At 39.5% G+C, this 21,927-nt stretch overlaps 1 protein-coding gene across 1 annotated transcript in view; it reads left to right on the forward strand.

Annotated features, from left to right (window-relative positions):
* The window catches only part of GBE1 (1,4-alpha-glucan branching enzyme 1), a 686,238-nt gene that overhangs the window by 350,374 nt on the left and 313,937 nt on the right, over nt 1–21,927 (forward strand). The window contains exon 7 of the mRNA XM_078658343.1: nt 7,827–8,036. Coding sequence (XP_078514469.1) covers nt 7,827–8,036 — 210 coding nt within the window. The remainder of the gene's footprint in view (nt 1–7,826; nt 8,037–21,927) is intronic.

Here is a 21,927-nt window from a genome sequence, read left to right on the forward strand (position 1 = left end):
TGGCAGAGGTACTAGAGTAAAAGCAGTAACAGATGTAAAAGGATGTATATTGAAATAAATGTACTGAGGAATAGGCAGTGGCAGAGCTAGTATAGTTTAGATAGGGTATAGCTACTAAGGTGTAAGTAGAAGTATTAAGGAATATATGAGGTAGTATTTAATTAGTGATGTGTACTGTGGCATAAACATGAGCGTAGATACGTAGGTGTAGCAGGCATAAATGAACTAGAATATATGCAGCAGTAAAGGTATAAGTGTATATGCAAGTTTGTGTACTGCGGTACAGGTAGGTGCAGATCACTAGTGAAAGAAAAAAATGTAATTCAGGAATGATGAAGAACCAAACTTGGTTATTAGAGGAGGGATGAATAAAAGCAAGGAAAAGAGGGGAAGGAATGTGGGTAGATCATGCTACAAATGTAAAAAAAATGGTAGATCCAGGAGAAAGATGCCAGAGATGTATTCCCCTGTAAAAAGAGGAACTAGAGATCTGAGCTTTTGAAAACATTTGGCGGGAAATATTTCAATTTGAAAGTTACTCACCAGGATAGCTTCCATATCATGAGAGGTGACTCAATTTGAAAAATCCAGCTACCTATGTTTGGTTTGTTCAAATAGGTTTTCTTCAGAATCCCATATAATGCTCCAATACATTCTACATACTTTATTTTGATGAAACAGATTATTAATGTGGCTAATAATTTCCCAAATGGTTAAATCATTCTTATTATCTAGCATGTGATTGCCCAGCAGCAGTTGAGGCATATGTTGCAGGCAGCAGTAGAGGTAAATGCTCCTTAAATTAATTAGTATGTTGTCAGAATATCATAGGGATCTATGGATTGCTGAACACATTGGGAGGTAAACTGAATGTATAGATTTTCAATTACTAGAAACGTCTTTAAGGCTGCTGTAACGTTGATATACCACTAAAGGCTAGCTTTAACTGTAATTTTAGACTTCTTTTCCAATTGAAAATAGATGCCTTTATTTTTTGAGATACAATCCTTACAGTTGTTTAATGTCTCTAGATGTCTAAGCATTTGAGAGTTCATTGTACACCTAATCCACCAAATTTGAATTTGTGTGTAGAAGACATGGTATTTGCTTACTTTCCTGATGTAGGCCCTTTAGCATACTCTACTTGTGTGGAATCTGTTTATCCTTTATGTACTTTACACAGAATTTATGTGTATGGTTAAGGACATTGTAGTGAAGTGATGCGGTGTCAGAAACACAGACTTATCTAGTTAGGAGAGGTATTATTTGAAGATAAGATGATACAATATGAATTTGGAGCTGATGTATTTTCTAGATTGGCCATGACAACTCTGGCCCCCCCTTTCTCCCTTCCCACCCGTCAGGAAACCTCTTGATGATGGTGTTAAACAACATCACTGGACACCAGGCACCTGTCTTCTTTAAAAATGAAAAGCAAACAATAACCAGTAAAACCAAATAACAAACCTCAGATGATAGTTAACACAACCATACTATCGAAACAGAGTTGGGCAGGTCAGTAAGCAGTTCATTGACGGATGTATGACGTTACAACGCATGCTTTTACCACGCATGCTGTTACAACGCAGTTTTTACAACGCATACCATTACAACGCATAGAGCTTTGGGGTGCTGGATAGTGAATAGTTTAATTTACTATTCCAACTCCAGTCCCCGTGGACACTAGGGAAGGTGTTGGATAGTAAATTAAATCGATTCCCTCTCCTAGAGCGCCCCCCAGCGCAATGCGTTGTAATGGTTTTTATTGTAAAACCTGAGTTTTAATAGCACTGCGTGGTAAAAGTTGCGTTGTAAAGGATGTTTCCCGTCCATTGACAGAAGCCACCATAAAAAACAGTCAAACGTAGGCATGGCACTTAAAGCTCTTATGCAAGACACTCCACCATTCTCAAGAGAACATCCTACCATACAATAGAGACTACTCTACTTCATTTTCTCCCCAAATAAATATGCATGTGACAGTTATCTGCAGCTATAGACACAAATACTGCACAAGAGCACCACCTGATAATGCTGTTTGGATAGAACAGCTTGACCAAAAATGCTCCCAAGCATTCCGTGTTGCCACTCTCATGAACAAACTGACATAAACACAATCAGTTTGCAAATGTACAACCCACAATGGACTGACAAAATTGTATCACATAAAGGTATCTTGGTACCATAAATGTATATTTTATAACCACCATTGTAGCAAAACTGGTATCTTTCAGCCCCTGTTAGGAAACTGTCCTCTTTAAATCCACCCTTCACCACCACACCAAGTATGTTGCAAATGCCACAATAAATAATGTAATAGGTTGCCTTTCAACACACTTTAGTTAAACATGACAAGAACAGATTTCGGTCAACCCTATACAAACTGTTACTCATGTACAACATACAAGTACTGTTACCTTTTTAGAGTCATACATACCGTAACTCATGTAAAACGTAATATAGACTAATATCTTTCAATCTCTCACATACTGTAACTCACCCAATACCTCTGAGTCGATAAAAGATCTTTAAAATGTTAAAACTTTTAATTGAAGAAAATATTGTAGTAGGACTACTCATATATGAACACCATAAAATAACGGCCTCAATGAGAAAACAGTGTTTCATAAATGTAAACACTAAGAAAAAACAGCAGGCTCAAGAGTAAATAATTTGTATTAGCTGTCAGTCATTTGTAGACCTTCTGACCATCAGCAGTAACCTAGGATGAAGGCCAAGCTGGGAAAAAAGAGTACTGTGTGCAGCGACAGATAAACATCTGCTAATGCATGGGAGCAAATAACAGCCGTGCTCTGTTTTTCTTACAAATAAAAAGTCTGATATTTTCAGTGAATATTAACAGCGTCACTGTGACTCTTGCAGAGATACAACATTGTGTACATTTTCTACCTCTCCAGTTTATCATTAGAAAAAATTATTTTAATCTTGTGGATTGCATTTCCATCCAAATTGTATTGTGAAATCTTTTCCAAGCTTCACCAGTCCATGTCCTCATAAGTGTGCCACACCTTTTACTTAAAAATGATATATTTCCTTATGCGGCATCCATTGATGTTAAGGCACATCCACATCAAAACATAGTGCCGCTCTGTGCACAGTCCTGGAATGGACAACAAGATGGAAACACTCACAGGTGACCTAGTGTACGTTTGTTTAAATGAGCACTTCAGCTGGGTGATGCTAGGCTTAGAAATGCCCCACAGCAACAAAGCACAGCATGCACAAGGTGGGAAGACCCATGTGTTGCAATTGTACAATAATGCTCTTTTGGTTTTGTTTGTTTTTCCAAAATTTAATATTTTAGTTTCTCCAACGATGGATCCTTCATATATTCACGTACTTTAATCATGCCTTGAGTCAGCAGGCCTGAAATCCCTGGTGCATTTGAATAGCAGTAAACTGTGTTAAAATGACCATAGGCTAGTAAAAGAAAGTTGTTTGGTAGCACATCCACCTCATTTGAAACAGCCTGTACTTTAGCCAATAAGGTGGAAATAGCAGCTCTCCAACTCCCCCTAGAGCTCACCATAGCTCATATTTCTACTGCATGCTGTGCGTGAGGGAGTTCCCAGGAAGAACTTTGCTATAAAATTTCAGTGAACGCAAAATTGGTATTTTTAGTGTACTCTAGGACTGATCCAGCCCTAGCTTAAGCATCTACCTAGCTTAAGCAACTACAGTACTGTGAGTTGTTCATAGGGAAATGTGATTTTCTGTGGGTTTGGAAGACCCTTTGACCTGTCACCATTTCCAAAAGAGGGGGAAAAAAAATCTCTATTCAACTCATGTTTATCTTGTGCGCAGAAAAACATGTACACTAATGATCCTCATTCCCAATATATTTGTGTTTAGCCTGGTCATAAGACTTCTCTGTGTGACGTATGTAAAACTTTTACTTCTAAACTCTGAAAGGCAGAGAGAGGAGTTTGGTACTATGTTTACAGGATAAACAGAATTTTTACCTTGCTTAGGGGATATCCCTTCTTCAGGGTAGGGATCTGTGAAGATTGCCCCTCCATGCACTTCCACTAAGGCAGTGCTGAAAAGGATACTTATACAGTTTCCAGAATTAGATTTGTTTGGTACTGTAGCTACCGCCTCACTTTTTAAAACTAGGTCTTGAAATAAATTTCAGGAAATACGATTCTCTGTATGCGCAAAATGTCATTATAGGTTTTAGAAATTGGGTTTCTAGTTGGCAGAGGCTTTTACCCCTTTTAAGTAGGGACCACAACCTAAATTAACCTGTGCTCACCCTGTGGTATCTTGGCACAGAGCATTCAGGCTTAACTTAAGAATCAATGTGTGAAGTGTTTGTCCAAAACTTAAATTACAGTAACACAGTAAAAATACCACAAACCTACTCTACACCAGTTTAGAACAATAGGGACTATTTAACTGAGTAAAACAAGACCTAAATGATAAAATCCAATCTATAGAAGTAGAGATATGAATTTCTGAAGATTAAATCCCAAAACAGTGCTTGGAATTAAAAATCGCTCAAAGGTTACTTGAGGTCACGCTTCACTGGAGTAATTTCAAAGTTCAGGCTCGTAATTGGGCAGTCGGGAGATCGTCACAGCGATACCCCCACGAATCTTGCAGTCTGTGGACCACCAGACTCATAATTGGCCCCTAAGTCTGGTTCTTCAAATCATCGCTAAGTAGTATTAACTATTTGATGTTACTTTTGCACAATGCAACTCAAAGGGCCTCGTGCCCTTAAATGTTACACTTGAAATACATAATATCCCGTCAAGCTGATCCTACCCCATGTATGCTCTCCTACATTGATACCCCCTGCCTTATTCTTCAGCACTAAGCCTTGACAATTTTAGTCTACAATTGGCAGAGGGGGGGTTAAAAATCTAGCTCCTAAGTAGAAATGAAAGATGAGATAAAACGCCATCAAGCACAGGTGCAATAGATTTCACCTGCAGGCACCTTAGCAACTTTAAATGGAGCACCTTTGACCAAATACCTGAAAACCTAGGTCTGTGTTTGGATACACTCAAAGTAATTCAAATGGAAAGTATGACACAAAGCAGAGAATTCACTCATTATTCAGCCTACATTGATTAATACCTTTATGTTTGCATAAGGAAGGATGTGTTTCTTTGGCTGCTAGAGTCTTTCCTGTGCGCTAGAACTATTACTGTCAGCTGTGGCAATTTTTAGAGTAGCAACCTTCCAGCTTCCATGCAGGGTTCCTGAAAGATCGTCCCTAAGCCCTACCCTTTTTAACTTGCAAGTTCCCTATTTGGCAAAACTGATACATTCTTTTGGATTCCAGGGGTCACCCTATGGGGATGACGCACAGATAATTTCCATCACGGATGACCGGGAAGAGGTGGCAGGATGGGTTTAGGGTATGTATGCAGGAAACCAGAAAATGGATGCGGGGACAACTGGTTAAAAAAGGGGGAACACGAGATTATGGTGTTGGGAGCAGAGAGCTCTATTAGGACTAATGGTTGGTGGTCCCATAACTGTGGTACCCATCCCATTCCTGTTACGATGGCCAAACACTTTGGGGTTAGATTTAATAAAATGTTGACCTTTGACTCCCAGGTGAATAGAACAGTGAGGTTTTTGCTTCTGGATGATCAGGATCTTAAAGAAGATCCTTCCTTTTCCTCTGATGGAGCGTATGGCATCAGTTGTCATCGTGCTCATCACCTCCTGGCTAGACTACAGCAATGCTCGATGTATAAACATCAATCAGTAGTCTTTGTACAAGCTCCAAACATGCCTCAGTCAGAAAAGGATTGACATTCCTGCATTTGCTGCCAATAAAGAAACGAGTGCTGTTTAAATCATTGTGCTTAACGCACAAAGCCCTTTATTCCATGGGTTTGAATTATATGATGTTTCCAGGAGATCGTTGAGATCTGATGAACCGTATTAGGTAGGGGGTCCACGCTGCTAGAAAGTTGGGTTGGGTGAATGCGCCTTTACCGTAGAGACTGTTAAGTTGTGGAATTCTCTTCCTGAACTTATCAGGAGTCAGAGCGCTTATTTGCCTTTGGAAGCAAATTAAAAGCTGGTTGTTTGCGGAGTAAATCGGTAGGGACTGTGTAAGTTATTTGCCTATTGTTGTGACCCACTGCTCCCGTCCATATTCAAGTTTAGCGCTTTGATACCAGTTGTTCTAATGTGCTTTTGAAATACCACAAATAAATCAAGTACATGTAGAAAATTCACCTTCTGCATGGTGACCACAGATTTTTCACCTTTTTCTGAAATCTGGTTTTGCTGGTATAGGGATTGTCATGTGACACTTGGAATCAGTGCCACAGTCCCTAAAAAGATATTGGTAAAATTGGTTTCATTCAATTGCCTTATTTAGCTTTCCTGTAAGGCCATGATGGATGGCGCAGAGAATGCATCAAAGGCACAGGAGTTAAATGTCATGTGGGATGTATTGTATATTTACGCCATCCACATATGTGACAGAAATGTATGGCTGACGTGCACAGTACTGTGATTTGGCTGGGCTGCAGTTTTTCTAAAAGCTCTGTAGTAGCATAGCTTTTTCTAGTTTGAAAGCCACATAGATGAAGGGCCAGGTGTATGACACACCAATTTGCGACTCGCAAATTGCGGTGCATTTGCGACCCGCAAATTGTGCTGTACAAGTGTTAGCGATTCCTAATGTGGTCCCAAATTGCATGCCTCATTAATATTAATGAGACATGCACAATTTGTGACCCCTTTAGGAATGGCTAGCACTCACAGGGATGGTCGCCTGCTGGGGATAGCAGACCACCATGTCTGTGACTGCTTTTAGATAAAGCTGTATTTTTTTTAAATGCAGCCCTATGGACCCCTTCCCGTTTGCGAAAGGTTTACCACCTACTTGAAGTAGGTGGTAAATTGCAAGTGTTTTGCGACTGCAATTGAGCTCTCAAAACATTCATGCAAGCAAATGCAAGTCGCTATTTGGAAGGGACGCCCTTGGCATGCCCCTTCCTAATAGCGAGTCACAAACCTAATTTTGCTTATCAGTAACATTTACTGATTTGGAAAATGAGGTTTGTATATGGCGGTGCCCTAAATTGTGATCGCAAACGGTCAGATTGCCCATTTGCATCCGCAAATTTAGGGTGGTACATCTGGCCCTAAATGCTTACCACAAAAGGGACTCACAATTGGCTGTGTCAGAATACTGTTAGCAAAATTATAATGTCCTAAATGTTGTTTGCAAAAGTAATGCCCCTTTGCGTGTAGTGTTTCTGTTAACTTCAATGATTTTTTTTTGTAATCTGAATTTAAGGCACAGTTTAAGTTAGACATTTTGACGATGATATTCTGGTGAAATCCCTTCATAACTTAAATATTCTGATCTTAGTTTTCTTTTCTTTTTTTAATAATCTTCTGTACAGTATATTAGATACCCTTGTCTGTGCTGCTATTTCCTTCCCAATAAATGATTAATTTACAACTTTCGCTTATACCCTCATTGTTTCTGGAACTCCACACAAACAATGTATTGTTATTCTTAGTGAAAGTCATGATTGGCATTATGTACAAAAGTTTTGTTAAACAAATCAATACATTTACATAGTCCTTAGAGCTCCAGAAAATTTGTATATTCTAATGAGTTTAAAAGATTAAAAGCAGTTACTGTTGAAACTAGTTCCTAATGTTTTCATTAAAGCAAATGAATGTCTAACAGCAATATGATAAAATAAAAATAGTTGAAGTGAAGAAATGTTATTTTTTGTAAGTATTTTCATTTTTGCAAATGTTAGCCTTGGGCATAACCCCAAGTACACTAGTAATTCTAATTCTGCACTTAACAGTCGTTATGGAACACCAGATGAACTGAAGGAATTAATTGACACCGCTCATTCCATGGGGATAGCTGTTCTACTGGATGTCGTACATAGTCATGCATCAAAAAACAGCGAGGATGGCTTAAACCAGTTTGACGGGACAGACTCCTGCTTCTTCCACGATGGTCCAAGAGGAGTCCATGACCTGTGGGATAGTCGCCTGTTTGACTATTCAAAGTATGTAACCACATTAATTTGTGAATTTTTGAAATCTACTTTTTTTTAAATGATGTGGGAAACTAAATTATAAAATGTTTGATTCAAGGTGAGCTGAATATTATATTTCACTAACTGAAATGTTTGATAAAACTAAACTCTGTTTACAATCAATGGAAACAATCATGAAGATGGTGCATAATGGTTTCAACTACAACACCAACTGTGTAATGAAAACAGAAGTTGCTTGCTCACGAATATGTGGTAAAAATGACACTTTAACAACCTACACATCTGCTTAAGATAAAGTTCACAACTATTGAATTTGGGATTTGAGACAGTCCTGCAATACTTGTATTGCCAAACCAACACGTTTGCAACAGTTTGTTTAGCTAGTATTGAAGCAGATTTTATACAGCTAGAGAACTTCTTCATAACACCTTTATATCAGCACCTCATTATTTTTTGTCACAGTCCCTAAACATTTGGTAACCACTTTACAGGAGTTGCCCTCTCTGCATGCTTGGACCACAGACCGTCCAATAAAAGGACTGATAGAAAGCAAACTAGATGATCTCTCTCCTGATGTAGTGAGGTACCGGGCCTTTGACTGAACAGTCCATGGTAAGTCATGTAGTCTTACCGTGACTTCATGACCATAGTCGTAATATGAAGCTACTGTAATGCATTCAGGAGGTCCCAAGGATCTCAATCTTCAGTTGGTGGAGAACACAACACTGTAAATATACAATTTTTCCAGTCTCAGGACAATTGAGTTAGCTCTGAAACATTCTCTGCCAACAAGAAAGCAGAGATTGTTCTTACTCATGATTGTATTGGTATGCTCTACATAAATTAGGATTGTAGCTATGAAATATATTAGTAAAGATGTTTTATTTTCATTATATATATTTGGTATTTAGCACAATGTTGGAGAACACAATCAACACTCTCCATTTTGTTATCATGATAGTTCATGCACAGTTTTTATATTCCTTACTTGTAATTTCCATTTTTTCCACTTGACATACATTTATCTTTTGCACTTACTAAGTGTGCTTTCATAAAGCTACATGACTTCCCTTATTTGAAGATCTATTATTTGTGGACAGTTGAAAGCATTAATAGGATGGCCTTCTCGACTTTCTGCTTTCCTGCTGTCATGTTATATTCCTCATGCAATGAATGAACTCTTGCTGGACTATGAAACTCTCTAAAAAGAAAACATTATTATTATTTTTTTTTTTAAAGTACAGGTCCTTTATGGTACAAATGATGTTTGTATTTCAGTCCTTTCAGACACCTGGTTAAGTCAAACATTTGAGAGTAGGACTTTGCCACTCTCAAGGTGAGGTAACCCATGTTAGTATGTATGAATAACAGTAGTAGGGTTATACTCTTTGCAGAAGGGACTCTTAATGATGGAGGTTTTGATGGAGAGATGATGACAATTCCTAGTAACTTTGTGCCTGTAGGTAGTTGAAGGTATGAATCCATTCAGAATCCTGTCACAAACTCATTTTGCATGTGGCTTATTTGATGGCTTCAGTCTTCCTCCGGTTCAGTTTGAGGTAGGCACTTTATATCGATGCTTGAATTATAGCAAAGCAGTTAAGATGTAGTAAAGTACTTCGACTGTGAAAACTAAAACTTTCAGCTAGAGTTGAATATGCTAATGAATTTGATGCTGTACTTGGAGTGGTGTTCCACCAGAGACTATTTGTATTCATTGAAGATCACAAGGCAGAGGATAGATCTTTCATATGCTCCACATGCCTTGGACATGTCCGAGATCACAAAGTGACTGTGTGGTGATGGTTGATGAGGTAGGAAGAAAGGCAATAAAATGTTTTGTAAAATCTCCGGTATTTTGAGATTGTGGATCACATTTTGAGTGCTGAAGCTGGAAAGGAATGAACCCAGATCAGGATTCCTTGGTCTGTGCCGTGAAAAGTGATGACAGTGACTTTTAGAGGAAATACCTGCTGCATAAGGCCGAAAACTAGTCTAGTAACAATATAGGTGCTGATGGGTGTTTGCATCTGATCTTGTAGTGAAATGTATGCTTTCTCAGATATTCTGTATGATGATCGGTGGTTGGCTAGGTCATCTAGATTTGGTGAAGGGTGGATGTCTTCACTAGTTTGATGATCTGTCCTTTTTATTTCTCAGGGTAGAATGACCTACGAGGAATATCTTCATGACTTTGAAGAGGTTTTTTTTTTTTTTAAGTCTTTTATAGTGGTTGTCAGGGATTTGGGTATTGCTCTGAGATACACTCAGGTGAAACTGAGATTTGGTTATTTCATTTTGAGGTTGCCTTGGATTTGATTTTTACTCCATTTCATGACTCTGATTAATCATTTTCTCCTGAAGAGTCCTCGTATAATACTATGTGTAGATAGTTTTAGGTTAAAGGATAGAGGTTAATGAGTGGGCATGCTAGTTGAGATTGGCTTTAAGAGTCTGGTTTCTCAAGTTCAGGGGAGTGTTGATTTTATCTCTGTGAAATTGTGACCCACAGGGCAGTGAGTATTTGCCTAATGTGTTAATGAGGAACGCTATTTAAGGAGCAGTACTATGAGAGAGGTTTTAATTCATCTTCATGGGCAGATCGTATATGTTCTAAGAAGTACAGGATATAATATTATTCTTCTCAATTTGCTGGGTTGAACATTTTACATTGAAAGAAAGACTATACAGGAACCAATAGGTCAAATTGGTTTCTTCTGTAGGTTAAGTTGGAAATATATTTGCAGTTGAAGTTTGGGGTATCAAAAAGGTTGAAGGGTTCTTACTCATTTTATTGAAACGTAACCTAGGAGGTTAAGATCACTAAGAAAGGTGTTAAAATGTCTGAAAGATGCATTATTGATCTAACTTCCTCAAGTAACCTCTCAGCCAAGTGCCTAAAGTTTGCTTCCAAAACAAACTGTTGATGCCTGATACTTACTTTCCTGATTATGTTAGGGTATCCTCTATAAATCAGGAGGTCTAGTATATCTATATCTTGAATGAACCATGCCTATTTCATAAAAATTGAGTATAGCTTTGTTTGATATGAATGTCTGTGCAGCACAGTGTATTGCGGAGTGTGCTTAGTTGAGCATGAGATGCAGTGTTTTCACAGCTGGGAACTAAGCATTATGGTGTGTAAGATGAATACAATGTTTCTCGGGTGGAAGGAGAATGTATACTAAATGCAGATTGGCTGGCTAGGTGATTTAAGATGTTGAAGCTGTTCATGGAACACATAGGTAATTTTCTAACAGAATTCTACATTCCTGCTTTGCACTGCACACTTTTAATGTACACAATAAGTTACTAATTGTTTGGCTAAGATGGTTGGACTAGCACATTTGATAAAATATTTTTCTACTATTTACACTACCGTCTAAATTCACCTTGTATGTAATGGGCCCGAAGTAAAATGTTTCTCACCCTGCCAGTGGATCTTTGTTAAAAAGTACGTTTGCAAGTGGCTTATTTCACCAGCTCATTTTAAATTCTGTAAATTGCACTGCACCCCCAAGCAACTTAACACTTCACAATGCAGCTATATGGAAGGGAGTTTCAAGAGGTGGGATTGGTGCAGAATAGTGTAAATCCTTGATTCACATGTAATGCACTCGCCTGCAAAGCCTGAAAACTGATTTATGCGGCTTAAGGCTTGATTTAGAGTTTAGTAGACAGGGTCTTCTATCACAAGCTTGGTGTAGTATCCTGTCTGACAAACTGAAAAACCACCCGTTTCATTTAGAATTGTATGCACTGTCATGTTGCCAACAATGGCTCCTCCTCTGGCAGAAACCCTACACTAATGGCCCAACAGACTTGGGGTGTCAGTGTAAATTCATCAGTCTCCTCTGTTTAAAGCAGTCTAATGTATTTTTTTCGGTATTAACAGGGAAAACCAGAAAGCTCAGAACAGGGAAAAAAACTTCCCAGGGTGTCAGGGCAATTATTATTGTTCTTCAAAAGCAAACTCCTGCTCTGTGAGTTCATTTCTGAAAAACAGACTTTTGCTGGGCGCCAACATGGAACATGATGGTTGCTCCGCGAACTTTCAGTGCCTTCCGAGGAGTTGCTGTTCTTGGCAGAGAGCTCTAAATATGATGGATGGTAGTCTGGACAGTGTGGTGGATGTAATGACATTCACCACCTTGACGGTGTTCTGTCTGCCAAACCCTAAACCTAGCTCTTCATTTCTGAGATTACATATATATATATATATATATATATATATATATGTAAACATATTACCTACTGGCGGTCGCCAGTAGGTATATATAGTTAGGATTTTTTCTCTATGGGATTTTTGAAAATTCTATGTCAAATAACTTTGGCGTTTGTGGACGGAATTGGCTGAAATTTTCAGGAAAATGGCACATTTTGTTTCTGAGCAGCCCCTGAAAATTGGGGGGGGGGTTCGTCCAGGGGGGGTCGAGAAAAAAGGGGGGTCCCAAAACGTGTTTTTAACATTGAGTTTTCCATAGGGCGGTTGGCCTCACTTTTAGCCCGAACGGCTGAATGGATTTGCACGAAACTTGGCAAAATTGTAGGGACTGGTAGCCCGATGTGCCTTTTGTAGGTCTCAATATATGTGCTACAGTGGATTTTGAGAAATTAACGTTTAAAAAAAGATATATATCTGTAACAGCGGACCAGGCAGCGCTCCAGTACGCGTACTTTTCGCGCAACGGAGCTTTGTGAAGCGAAGCTGATTGGTTCTCCGGCGTCTGTAAACATTCCAAACAGTCCGTAGCGGCCGCCATCTTGTCTCTCGGTAGGATCGAGAGACAAGAGGAGGCCAAAGCGAAGGGGCAAATGACCATAAGGGGGCATAGTAGATCCTCGCTGACCCCCTAGGTTTGATGTGGAGGTTTTAAAAGGGCCCCGCGGGGCAAAAAAAAAAAATAATAATAATAATCGAACGGCTGAATGGATTTGCACGAAACTTGGTAAAATATTAGGGACTGGTAGCCCGATGTGCCTTTGCTAGGTCTCAATATATGTGCTCCAGTGGATTTTGAGAAATTAACGTTCAAAAAAAGATATATATCTGTAACAGCGCTCCGCTTCGCGTAACGGAGGTTTGCGAAGCTGATTGGTCATTCTGTCACTGGGCTATAGTTGGGCTACATCTGGCTGATATTTGGGCTACATTTGTTTTTTTTTGTCTCTGGCGGCCATTTTTGGGCTACATTGGGCTTCATTGGGCTTCATTGGGCTACATTTGGGCTCCAACATATATATAGGCCAATGTAGCCCAATATATATTTTTCAAAGTTAATTTTCGTAAAAACCACTGGAGCATATATCTTGAGACATAGCAAAGGCACATCGGGCTACCAGTCCCTACAATTTTGCCAAGTTTCGTGGAAATCCATTCAGCCGTTCGAGCTAAAAGTGAGTCCAACCGCCCTATGGAAATGAAGGAAATGAATGGGTAATTTGTAATTAGCAAATAGCTCATCGCAAACTAGGAATGGTAAAGAATCGCTATTTATTCCTTAAAGTTCGCTATTTAGGAAATGCAAAAAACTTTGATGATACATATGGCGGTTCATCTCTAACAAGATAAGAAGCATAGGGATAGATTTATGATGACTGGCGCATCACCAGGGATGTGTTAGTCATTCTGTGCCGCTGTTCCGTCACCTATGGTGTGCTGCATTTACAATGCGGCGCATCATGGGGCAAAAACAGCACAGATGCGTGATGTATCTGTGCCGTAAAGGTGGCGCATTGCTGGAGTTGTATCGCAAGTGTGATGAAGCTCCAGCAAGGGTCGGGGGTGCCCCTGTCGCAGGGTTTCTGTTCTCACACAGAACTGTGGACAGAGGATTGGAACCTCGGCGTATTAGGGTGCCCCAAAACTCACCTTAGTAATCAAAAACCCCTTAGCAAGCTAGGTACAGTGTCACGTTGGATATAACAAACTCTCAATGTTTAGACAATCCAGAATATGAACTTATAGTACCTCAGGATACGTGGAACTCATGAACAGTCGGTCGTTATATATTTCTTAGAAACCAGAACATGGAGTTAAGAAGAACACATGTGTATTTGAAATGTTTATTTACTAATGCCGTCTTCTCAGGCGTAGTATCTTAGATAATACAAGTACACATATTATCAGTAGCAAAATTACCAGCATAGTTACTAGTACATAAAAAGCGAATGGTGACAGTATGTTAACATGCTGTAAATGAATAAGAGTTAGCAACACTTATAAGCAGCCACGGGCCGTGGAGGGAGTTACGGTGTGGCAGGGAGGCGGGGAGGGGGAGGGGCAGGGTGGAGAGGGCTCCACCCTGCCCCTCCCCCTCCCCGCCTCCCTGCCCCACCGTAACTCCCTCCACGGCCCGCGGCTGCTTATATCTCACCCTCCCTAATACACATATTATATTATTTGCTAAGAAGGTCTGTTTGTGTTGGTTTAGGGCGTGCCCATACTTTAGTGTCTTAGATTTGAAGGAATCACATCAGCATACACCAGCTCTCTCTTCATGTGAACCGCATCAACTGTTGTGTATGTGTGTTCGGCAAAGCAATATAAAACCCGCCTCATGCCCAGAATTGGCAGAAGCTGCACTTATGTTATGAGTATGAAGTCGTGGAGATCAGACCTCATAACAATTCTGTATCGTGTTGTTCTTGCAACTTCAGCACTCGCTGTACAGATATAGTTTAACAAGCAAAGCAGATAGTAGAGCAATAACATATTATTCTCATGTAAACCACGATGAACTACTAGGTTGAAAGCTAAAGCAACAACTAAGTGTCGTGTGCAGAAGTTGCAAAAAAGGAAAAATGGCGTTTAAACCGGTAATGAGCCCATGCTAACTTAACACGGTGTAAAGATATCCAGGACCTAGATGACACCTCCCCATGATCCGGAAACGAACTGAATAAGATAATAGAAGTGCCATCTCATGAGAGCAGATTGCAACTTTATATGTGGACGGTCCGCAAGGTAAAACATTAAAAACTAGGAAAATTTAATGCTAAAGAAAAATAAAACAGCCAAGTACTTTATCGAGTCTTAAGCCAATAGGCAAGCTAAATAATAAAAACTTGACAAATAAGTCAATGAATTGTCAATGAAATGCTAGTACTCAGCATATCAAACATGAAAAAGGTCTATGACATAACTGTGTATGCAAAATAAGCTGCAACAGCCTCCAATAGGAAGTCACCGTCTTCATCCGAAAAGAGTTCAGCCATCCAATTTAAAAGCGGAAAAGAACATACATGCTCTCCCAGCACCGGATCCTCTATCACCATCAGAGGACAGCTCGGTGGGTTTTCAAGAAAGCTCTGTTCCAAGAAAGACTGTGTTGCCGCCAGTAAATTCCAGGGACCAATTAGTCCATGCATCAATGCCACAGCCATAATCCTTTCGCCAGGACAAACCAACTCGTGAGTAATGATAGGAGTCATCAGCTGATTAAAGTCGACGGCAGGAGAAACCGGTCCGCAGAGACACAAATCAATGGCCCAATCGAAATCACAGGTCAGGCAGTGAAATACAGGCTGGACACAGGTGAAGTAGGAGAATCGAAAAGATAATCCATATGCCGTGCTTAATATCGCCAACGGCATTGTGCCATAATATTCAAGCATGCGATTGCGGAACAGCGTCAGCAGCTGCAGGGCAGGAGCTTGCACAGGAGGGACATCCATATTTAAAAATGTAAAAAAGCACAAGAGCGTCCGCTGGTAATGCAAGTAAAAATGGGAATCTACCAAGCACAGTGGAAAAAATAGAATGAAAGAAAGCAGGGATGACTCCGAAGATTTTCTCAAATGAAGTCACGAGACCACTGGTAACAACTTTAAAAAAGTGCGCCAGGGCCTTTGTGGAGGACGCGTTAAAGATAGTCTGAACCATCTTGCTGAAATGGAAAGGCGAATCAGTATTGAAAAGGGTCTGCACCTCTGTACGGGTGTTCGCTATGTGAAGTACGAAAGTTTCACGGGCCGAACTCAAGGCCACCTCTCTCTGAGACAAAAGAGCTCTTATTCTTGCCATGCCGTTGAAATCTGCTCCCAAGGTTGGTATTTGTGGCCAGATTGAAAACTCCCTATGTTCATGTGTGGGAGGAAATAGAACATTTCTGCAGCAAATAACCCGTTCACTTACTGTTACGATAAAAGGAATACTTTTAATTAACCCAGAACAATCTTCATTATTGAGCATCAAATAACTACCATTTTCCAACAACTTGAACGTGGGGATGATAGCAGGAACTGGCGTGCCTTGCAACACGCAAGCCATATTTGGTCGGTGTTTGTTGCATGAACCGTGTAACTGTATGTGCCTACACATTAGTGAATGATCTGGCGTCTCAGTGCATTCCTCTCCATTCAGATCAACTTCTTGATCATCTTTGAAACATCTGTATGTGTATGGAAGCGACCAGACCTCATGAAGAAAAGCACTACCTAAAGGTTCATAACGACCTATTGGTATATATTTCATACAATTTGAAAACTTATATAAAGCAAAAGGCAGCGTTATTAAACCGTGGATAAGGCACGTTGCCAAAAAACCCGCAATCCTCTGCTGATGATGTCACTGAGCATGTCATGAATGATGTAATATGTGACATCAGCAGTGGATTACGGGTAATAGTATCTCTAGTTTACTCCCCTATAGCTGTCTTTCTTTTAACATAACTGTCTGTTTCCTTCCCTTATACTTACTGTTTTTTTGGTTCGCTTCCGGTTCGCGTACCGGCGAGCGAACTGGGAAGCGAACTAAGAGAAATAGAGGTTGGCACAGTTCCAAATATTGTACCAATTTTTTAATAACGGGGAGGTAGTTCTGAAAAGAACTTTTTTTTATTGTTTTTGTTGTTTTATATTTTTTTTATTATTTTTCTGAACATTTTTTTACTTTTTTTGAATTTTTCTGAACAGTTTTATATATTTTTTGGTTTTTTTTCGGAGGGGGCAACGAAAACGATTCATTGTAAAGGGCTCAACAGGAGCAACAAAAAAAGAAAAGAATTTATTATTTGGGGCGTTTCGTACAAACTTGCATATGATTGTCAATAGCTCTGTTGATCAGAGTGATGCTACTTTCTCTGTAGCAAATGAATTGACTGCAATGTACGCAGACTTGTTTTACTTCACCAAATCTCATTTGTATATTTGGCACCATCTCCCTGCCCTCTGGTCCCGTTACTTCCGGTACAACAGATCTTCTGGCCATAATAGGGAGATTATCTAGGTCGTTACGAAACTGTGCAGCACTGTAGTTGTTAGGATGCCACCTAGTCATATGGCGATGCATTGTGTAGTTTCCGAAGCTGTATTTTTTGTCGGTCCCTCTGGACAGTCTATCTTGACATATAAGGCAAGTTACGTATCTTGCATTTACTTTTTTCTGACCTTTGGGAATTTTAAAAAATTGCCAAATGAAGTTTTCTTTCCGGTGAGACGTCCTGGGCTCCTCAGGCAAAAAGTGTCTCTCTTCGTGCTCGTCGTCCTGTTCCTCTTCTTCTTCTTCTTCTTCTTTCTGAATTATAACTTCAGCAGGTGGTCCACTCTTCCTTGGATGTGGTGGAGGTGGTGGGGAAGCACCAGCTGAAGCTACTAAAGAAGCCATTGCTCACTGGTAACAAAGGGTCTTTCTCTCACAATGATGAAAGTCAGAGTGAGGAAAGAAGGAGGGATTTTCATCATTTGGGAAAAACAATAGTTCTCAACCAATGAAAAGTGTTCATTTTAGATTATATGACCTAGTCTTACATCATTAGGAAACCAAAAGTGAAATGAACCAATGAAAAGTGTTATTACCAAGTCACATGACCTGCTGTGTTTACGTTAAGCGCTTTGCAGGGCCTCCCGGTTTGCTTCCAGAAACCTGTGCTTTGCGACTCGGTAAGCGTACCAGTTCGCTAACGTAGCACGTCATATGACGTATCACGCGACAACGCGAAACGTCATGCGGACGGGAGGCGTCACGATGTTGTTTTCTAACGCGGCAGTTGCGGTAAAGAAACGTTTACCGGCTCGCGGTTTATTTCGCGGCATCAAGGTCAGCTAACGGGAAGCTTCCCGATTCGCGAAGCGGGAACGAAGAAAAAAAAATATAAAAAAAAAAAATTATTAATAAACATATAAAATATTTTTGGGGATTTAAAGAAGAATACATTTTACAGCTACAGATATTAGCTGTTAAAAAACCAATGAAATTCACTGAAAAAACCATAGGTTATAGACCATATATAGTTAGGAATTAGCATTTACAAAACCTTGAAAATTCACTGAAAAAACCATAGGTTATAGACCATATATAGTTAGGAATTAGCATTTAGAAAACCTTATTTTACTCACACAAAACCATTGAAATTCCATATATAGTTAGTTGCACTAACTATATATCGCGCACCCGCAATCCACTGCTGATGATGTCACATATTGCATCATTCATGACATGGTCAGTGACATCACTGATGACATCTCAAATGACATCACTGATGACATCATGACACACCAATACCAGTTACTACATACGCACTCACTGATTCCTACGTCTACACACACATTCACTCATACAATCACTCATACATACAGTCACTCATTATTACAACACTATCATATGCACTCATACACCTATGCAGACAGTCACCCACTGCTACTCATCCATGGAGTTACTCACACACCAAGTCAGTCCTGTAAAGAATCAATCACACTTCCATTTCTTCATCTATAAAGTTAAACACAGAACACCATACTTCAGTGACATCACTGATGACATCACTAATGACATCTGAAATGACATCACTGATGACATCTCAAATGACATCACTGATGACATCATGACACACCAATACCAGTTACTACATACGCACTCACTGATTCGTACGTCTACACACACATTCACTCATTCACCCATACAATTACTCATACATACAGTCAGTTATTATTAGAACACTATCATATGCACTCATAAACCTAGTCAGTCCTGTGAAGAATCAATCACACTTCGATTTCCTCATCTATAGTTAAACACAGAACACCATACTTTTCACACATATACTAACACATACTTACTCTCTTATACAATCACTGATACAAGTACACATTGATATGCACAGCGTCACACACCTCCCAGCCAGCCACACACACACTCAGTCTTCCATCCATCCAGTCATTCTTCAATATGTAAAACGTATTTAAACTTTACAAAAACACACAGACACTAGATGATGTCATCAGTGATGTCATCAGTGATGTCACTGACCATGTCATGAATGATGTAATATGTGACATCATCAGCAGTGGATTGCGGGTGCGCGATATATAGTTAGTGCAACTAACTATATATGGAATTTCAATGGTTTTGTGTGAGTAAAATAAGGTTTTCTAAATGCTAATTCCTAACTATGTATGGTCTATAACCTATGGTTTTTTCAGTGAATTTTCAAGGTTTTGTAAATGCTAATTCCTAACTATATATGGTCTATAACCTATGGTTTTTTCAGTGAATATATATATATATATATATATATATATATATATATATATATATATATATATATATATATATATATAATACCATTTTAAACCGGTCTCCTCATCTGAAATGGATAATTGGAGCCTCAACATAATGCACAAATTTGCTGAGAAAGGACAGATGATCATTGCATCACTTATTTGGTCACACTGGCCTTCCTACAACAGCAAACAGGTTCTGCTCTAGAACATTGGTCCTTAATTGATTGGTTCCGGTGGGCCATCTAAGATGTGGCTCGAAAGTACGTGAATGGTCTCTGAATCTTTACCACTGCATCCTCGTAAGGAAGGAGATAACCATGTCCTAGGTCAGATTCTGAACTCCATGGTTATCTAAAACGATAAGATGCAAGTCTTTCGAGGTTTTTCTCCCCATTAGCTGAAATGTTTTTAATGAGTAGCATAATAACTTTTTACTTGATCTGAATTTTAGCTTTTAAGTCCGAGCTACATTTAATGTCTTTCAATACCTTTCGTCTCTCATGGTCAATCCATTGACACATTGCTTTATGTTTGAAGTATAATTTCCTGTTTACAACAAGTTTGTTTTGCAAAAGCGTCTCTCCATCTGTCAAGCTTTAATGATTTTAGAACACTGATGAGCATTCAAAGCAAATCATACGTCTCTAGAAGGAGTCTAAGTGCTGCAAGCAGATGAGCTTTCTCTCTACCGAGGAATGCAAGCTTGTTCTACAATAGCAACTGATCGTCACTTTGATTGGATTGTGTTGGTGTAAGTTAGAAGAAGAATAAATGAAAGGCAGGGTTAAATTGTAGCCGCTCACTGTGCAGAACGGGTAATAGGAAGTGCCATGCCAAGGCGCTCAACCAGCAGCACACTGCCAATCGGGGCCCAGCTTGATGGCACGGTGGGCACAGGGAATGAATAAAGGTCAAACTGGCAGCAGAACAGCACATTCCTGTGCATCCTCCCAGGTGTCTTTTCACAACAATAATTTTTTGGGGAGGATGTGGGAGTGAAACGGAATTTTATGTATAGCACAAAAATCATAATTTTGGACATAATCATGATTCTCAAGATGGTGGAAAAAAGGTTTTTAATCCCGTCATCAACCAATCAATTAGGCCTGGCTGGTGAACTCTGGCCTGTTTGCGGAGTTTTTCGAACTCTACGTTCCACGGAGCAAACAGAGCTTGGAAAAAAGTTTTTTCCTTGCTCGCAACGTTAAGTTGGCCAGCGAGGAAAATCCAATGTTAGACCACCTCCTAGTGAGGATTCTGCACGCGGGTGGTCATGAATGGTTGCAACCGCTTGTGTTGAGAAACCATAAGTTTTCGTTGAAATTACTGCTCGAGTAGAAATGCTACTCGAGCAGCGGAAAGAAGCAGCGCCCTCTTGTGCTGCGCATGGTGCCATTTGCTCTGATTTTCCAGCGTGGGACAAACACCTGGTGCTAAAAATCAGCGCGACCAGCGTGAGCTAACGCACTCCGCTGCTTGCGGAACTCTGCGTAGCACGGACGAGTTTTGGGGTCAATTTGCTAATTCCTTGCAGGCCTACAACCAATCAAATTTCTCAAAAAAATCAAATGTGATTTAAAGGAGTTGTGATTTTAAATGTCCAAGACATACAAAACTGCTACCCTTTCAAGCCTACCCAGAGCTAAAATCTGCGGACATATTTTTTGACTCCAAACTCAACTAGTTTCCCCTAGATAGGATTACACCAGACTTAAGTTGCATTAAGGCTTTAAGAAAAGGTCCTGTATGGGAACCAACGTTCTAGGAAAAGCAACACTGGAAATTATAACTGAACCAGAAGTACAATGTGGGAACAGCTAGTAAAATTATTGTGGCCAAATAAAACAACTTGTGTAGGATAAGTGTGCTAATAAACAGATACTTGTTACTACTCTGCAAATGTCATATTATATATTCTTACCACAGTACATCAGTATAAAAGCACAGTCATAAATTACATACATACATATTCAACTGGTATAACCTATAATACTATAGTTAGGGTTAAACATGTTTATTTATATTTACTGCATTTGCAATACACATCATGGCATAAACCATACTTGTAGATCTGCTCAGTTAAAGTACAGTTTAGGTTACCTATGGAATTTACCAGTTGTGGTTAGCTCCTCAGTACATAATTATCACTCTAACCATTCTCGTAAGTTGAACACCAAACACAATGCTCAGAAACGTGCATCTGATGTAACAGATGATTTCACAAATTACATAAATTATTTTTCTAGTGAGGTCATATATTATTTTATCATTCACTTTTATTCATGAGACCACTTTGGCTAAAGTAACTCAGGCGGTCAACATGCAGGTCTTCTCCTTCCATAAAAATGGCTCCCTTTTTCCCAACCAGCCATTGAGTGCAGTTCACAAGAATTGGTCA

Source organism: Lissotriton helveticus, chromosome 8 (assembly GCF_964261635.1).
Source record: "Lissotriton helveticus chromosome 8, aLisHel1.1, whole genome shotgun sequence".
Lineage (NCBI taxonomy): Eukaryota > Metazoa > Chordata > Amphibia > Caudata > Salamandridae > Lissotriton > Lissotriton helveticus.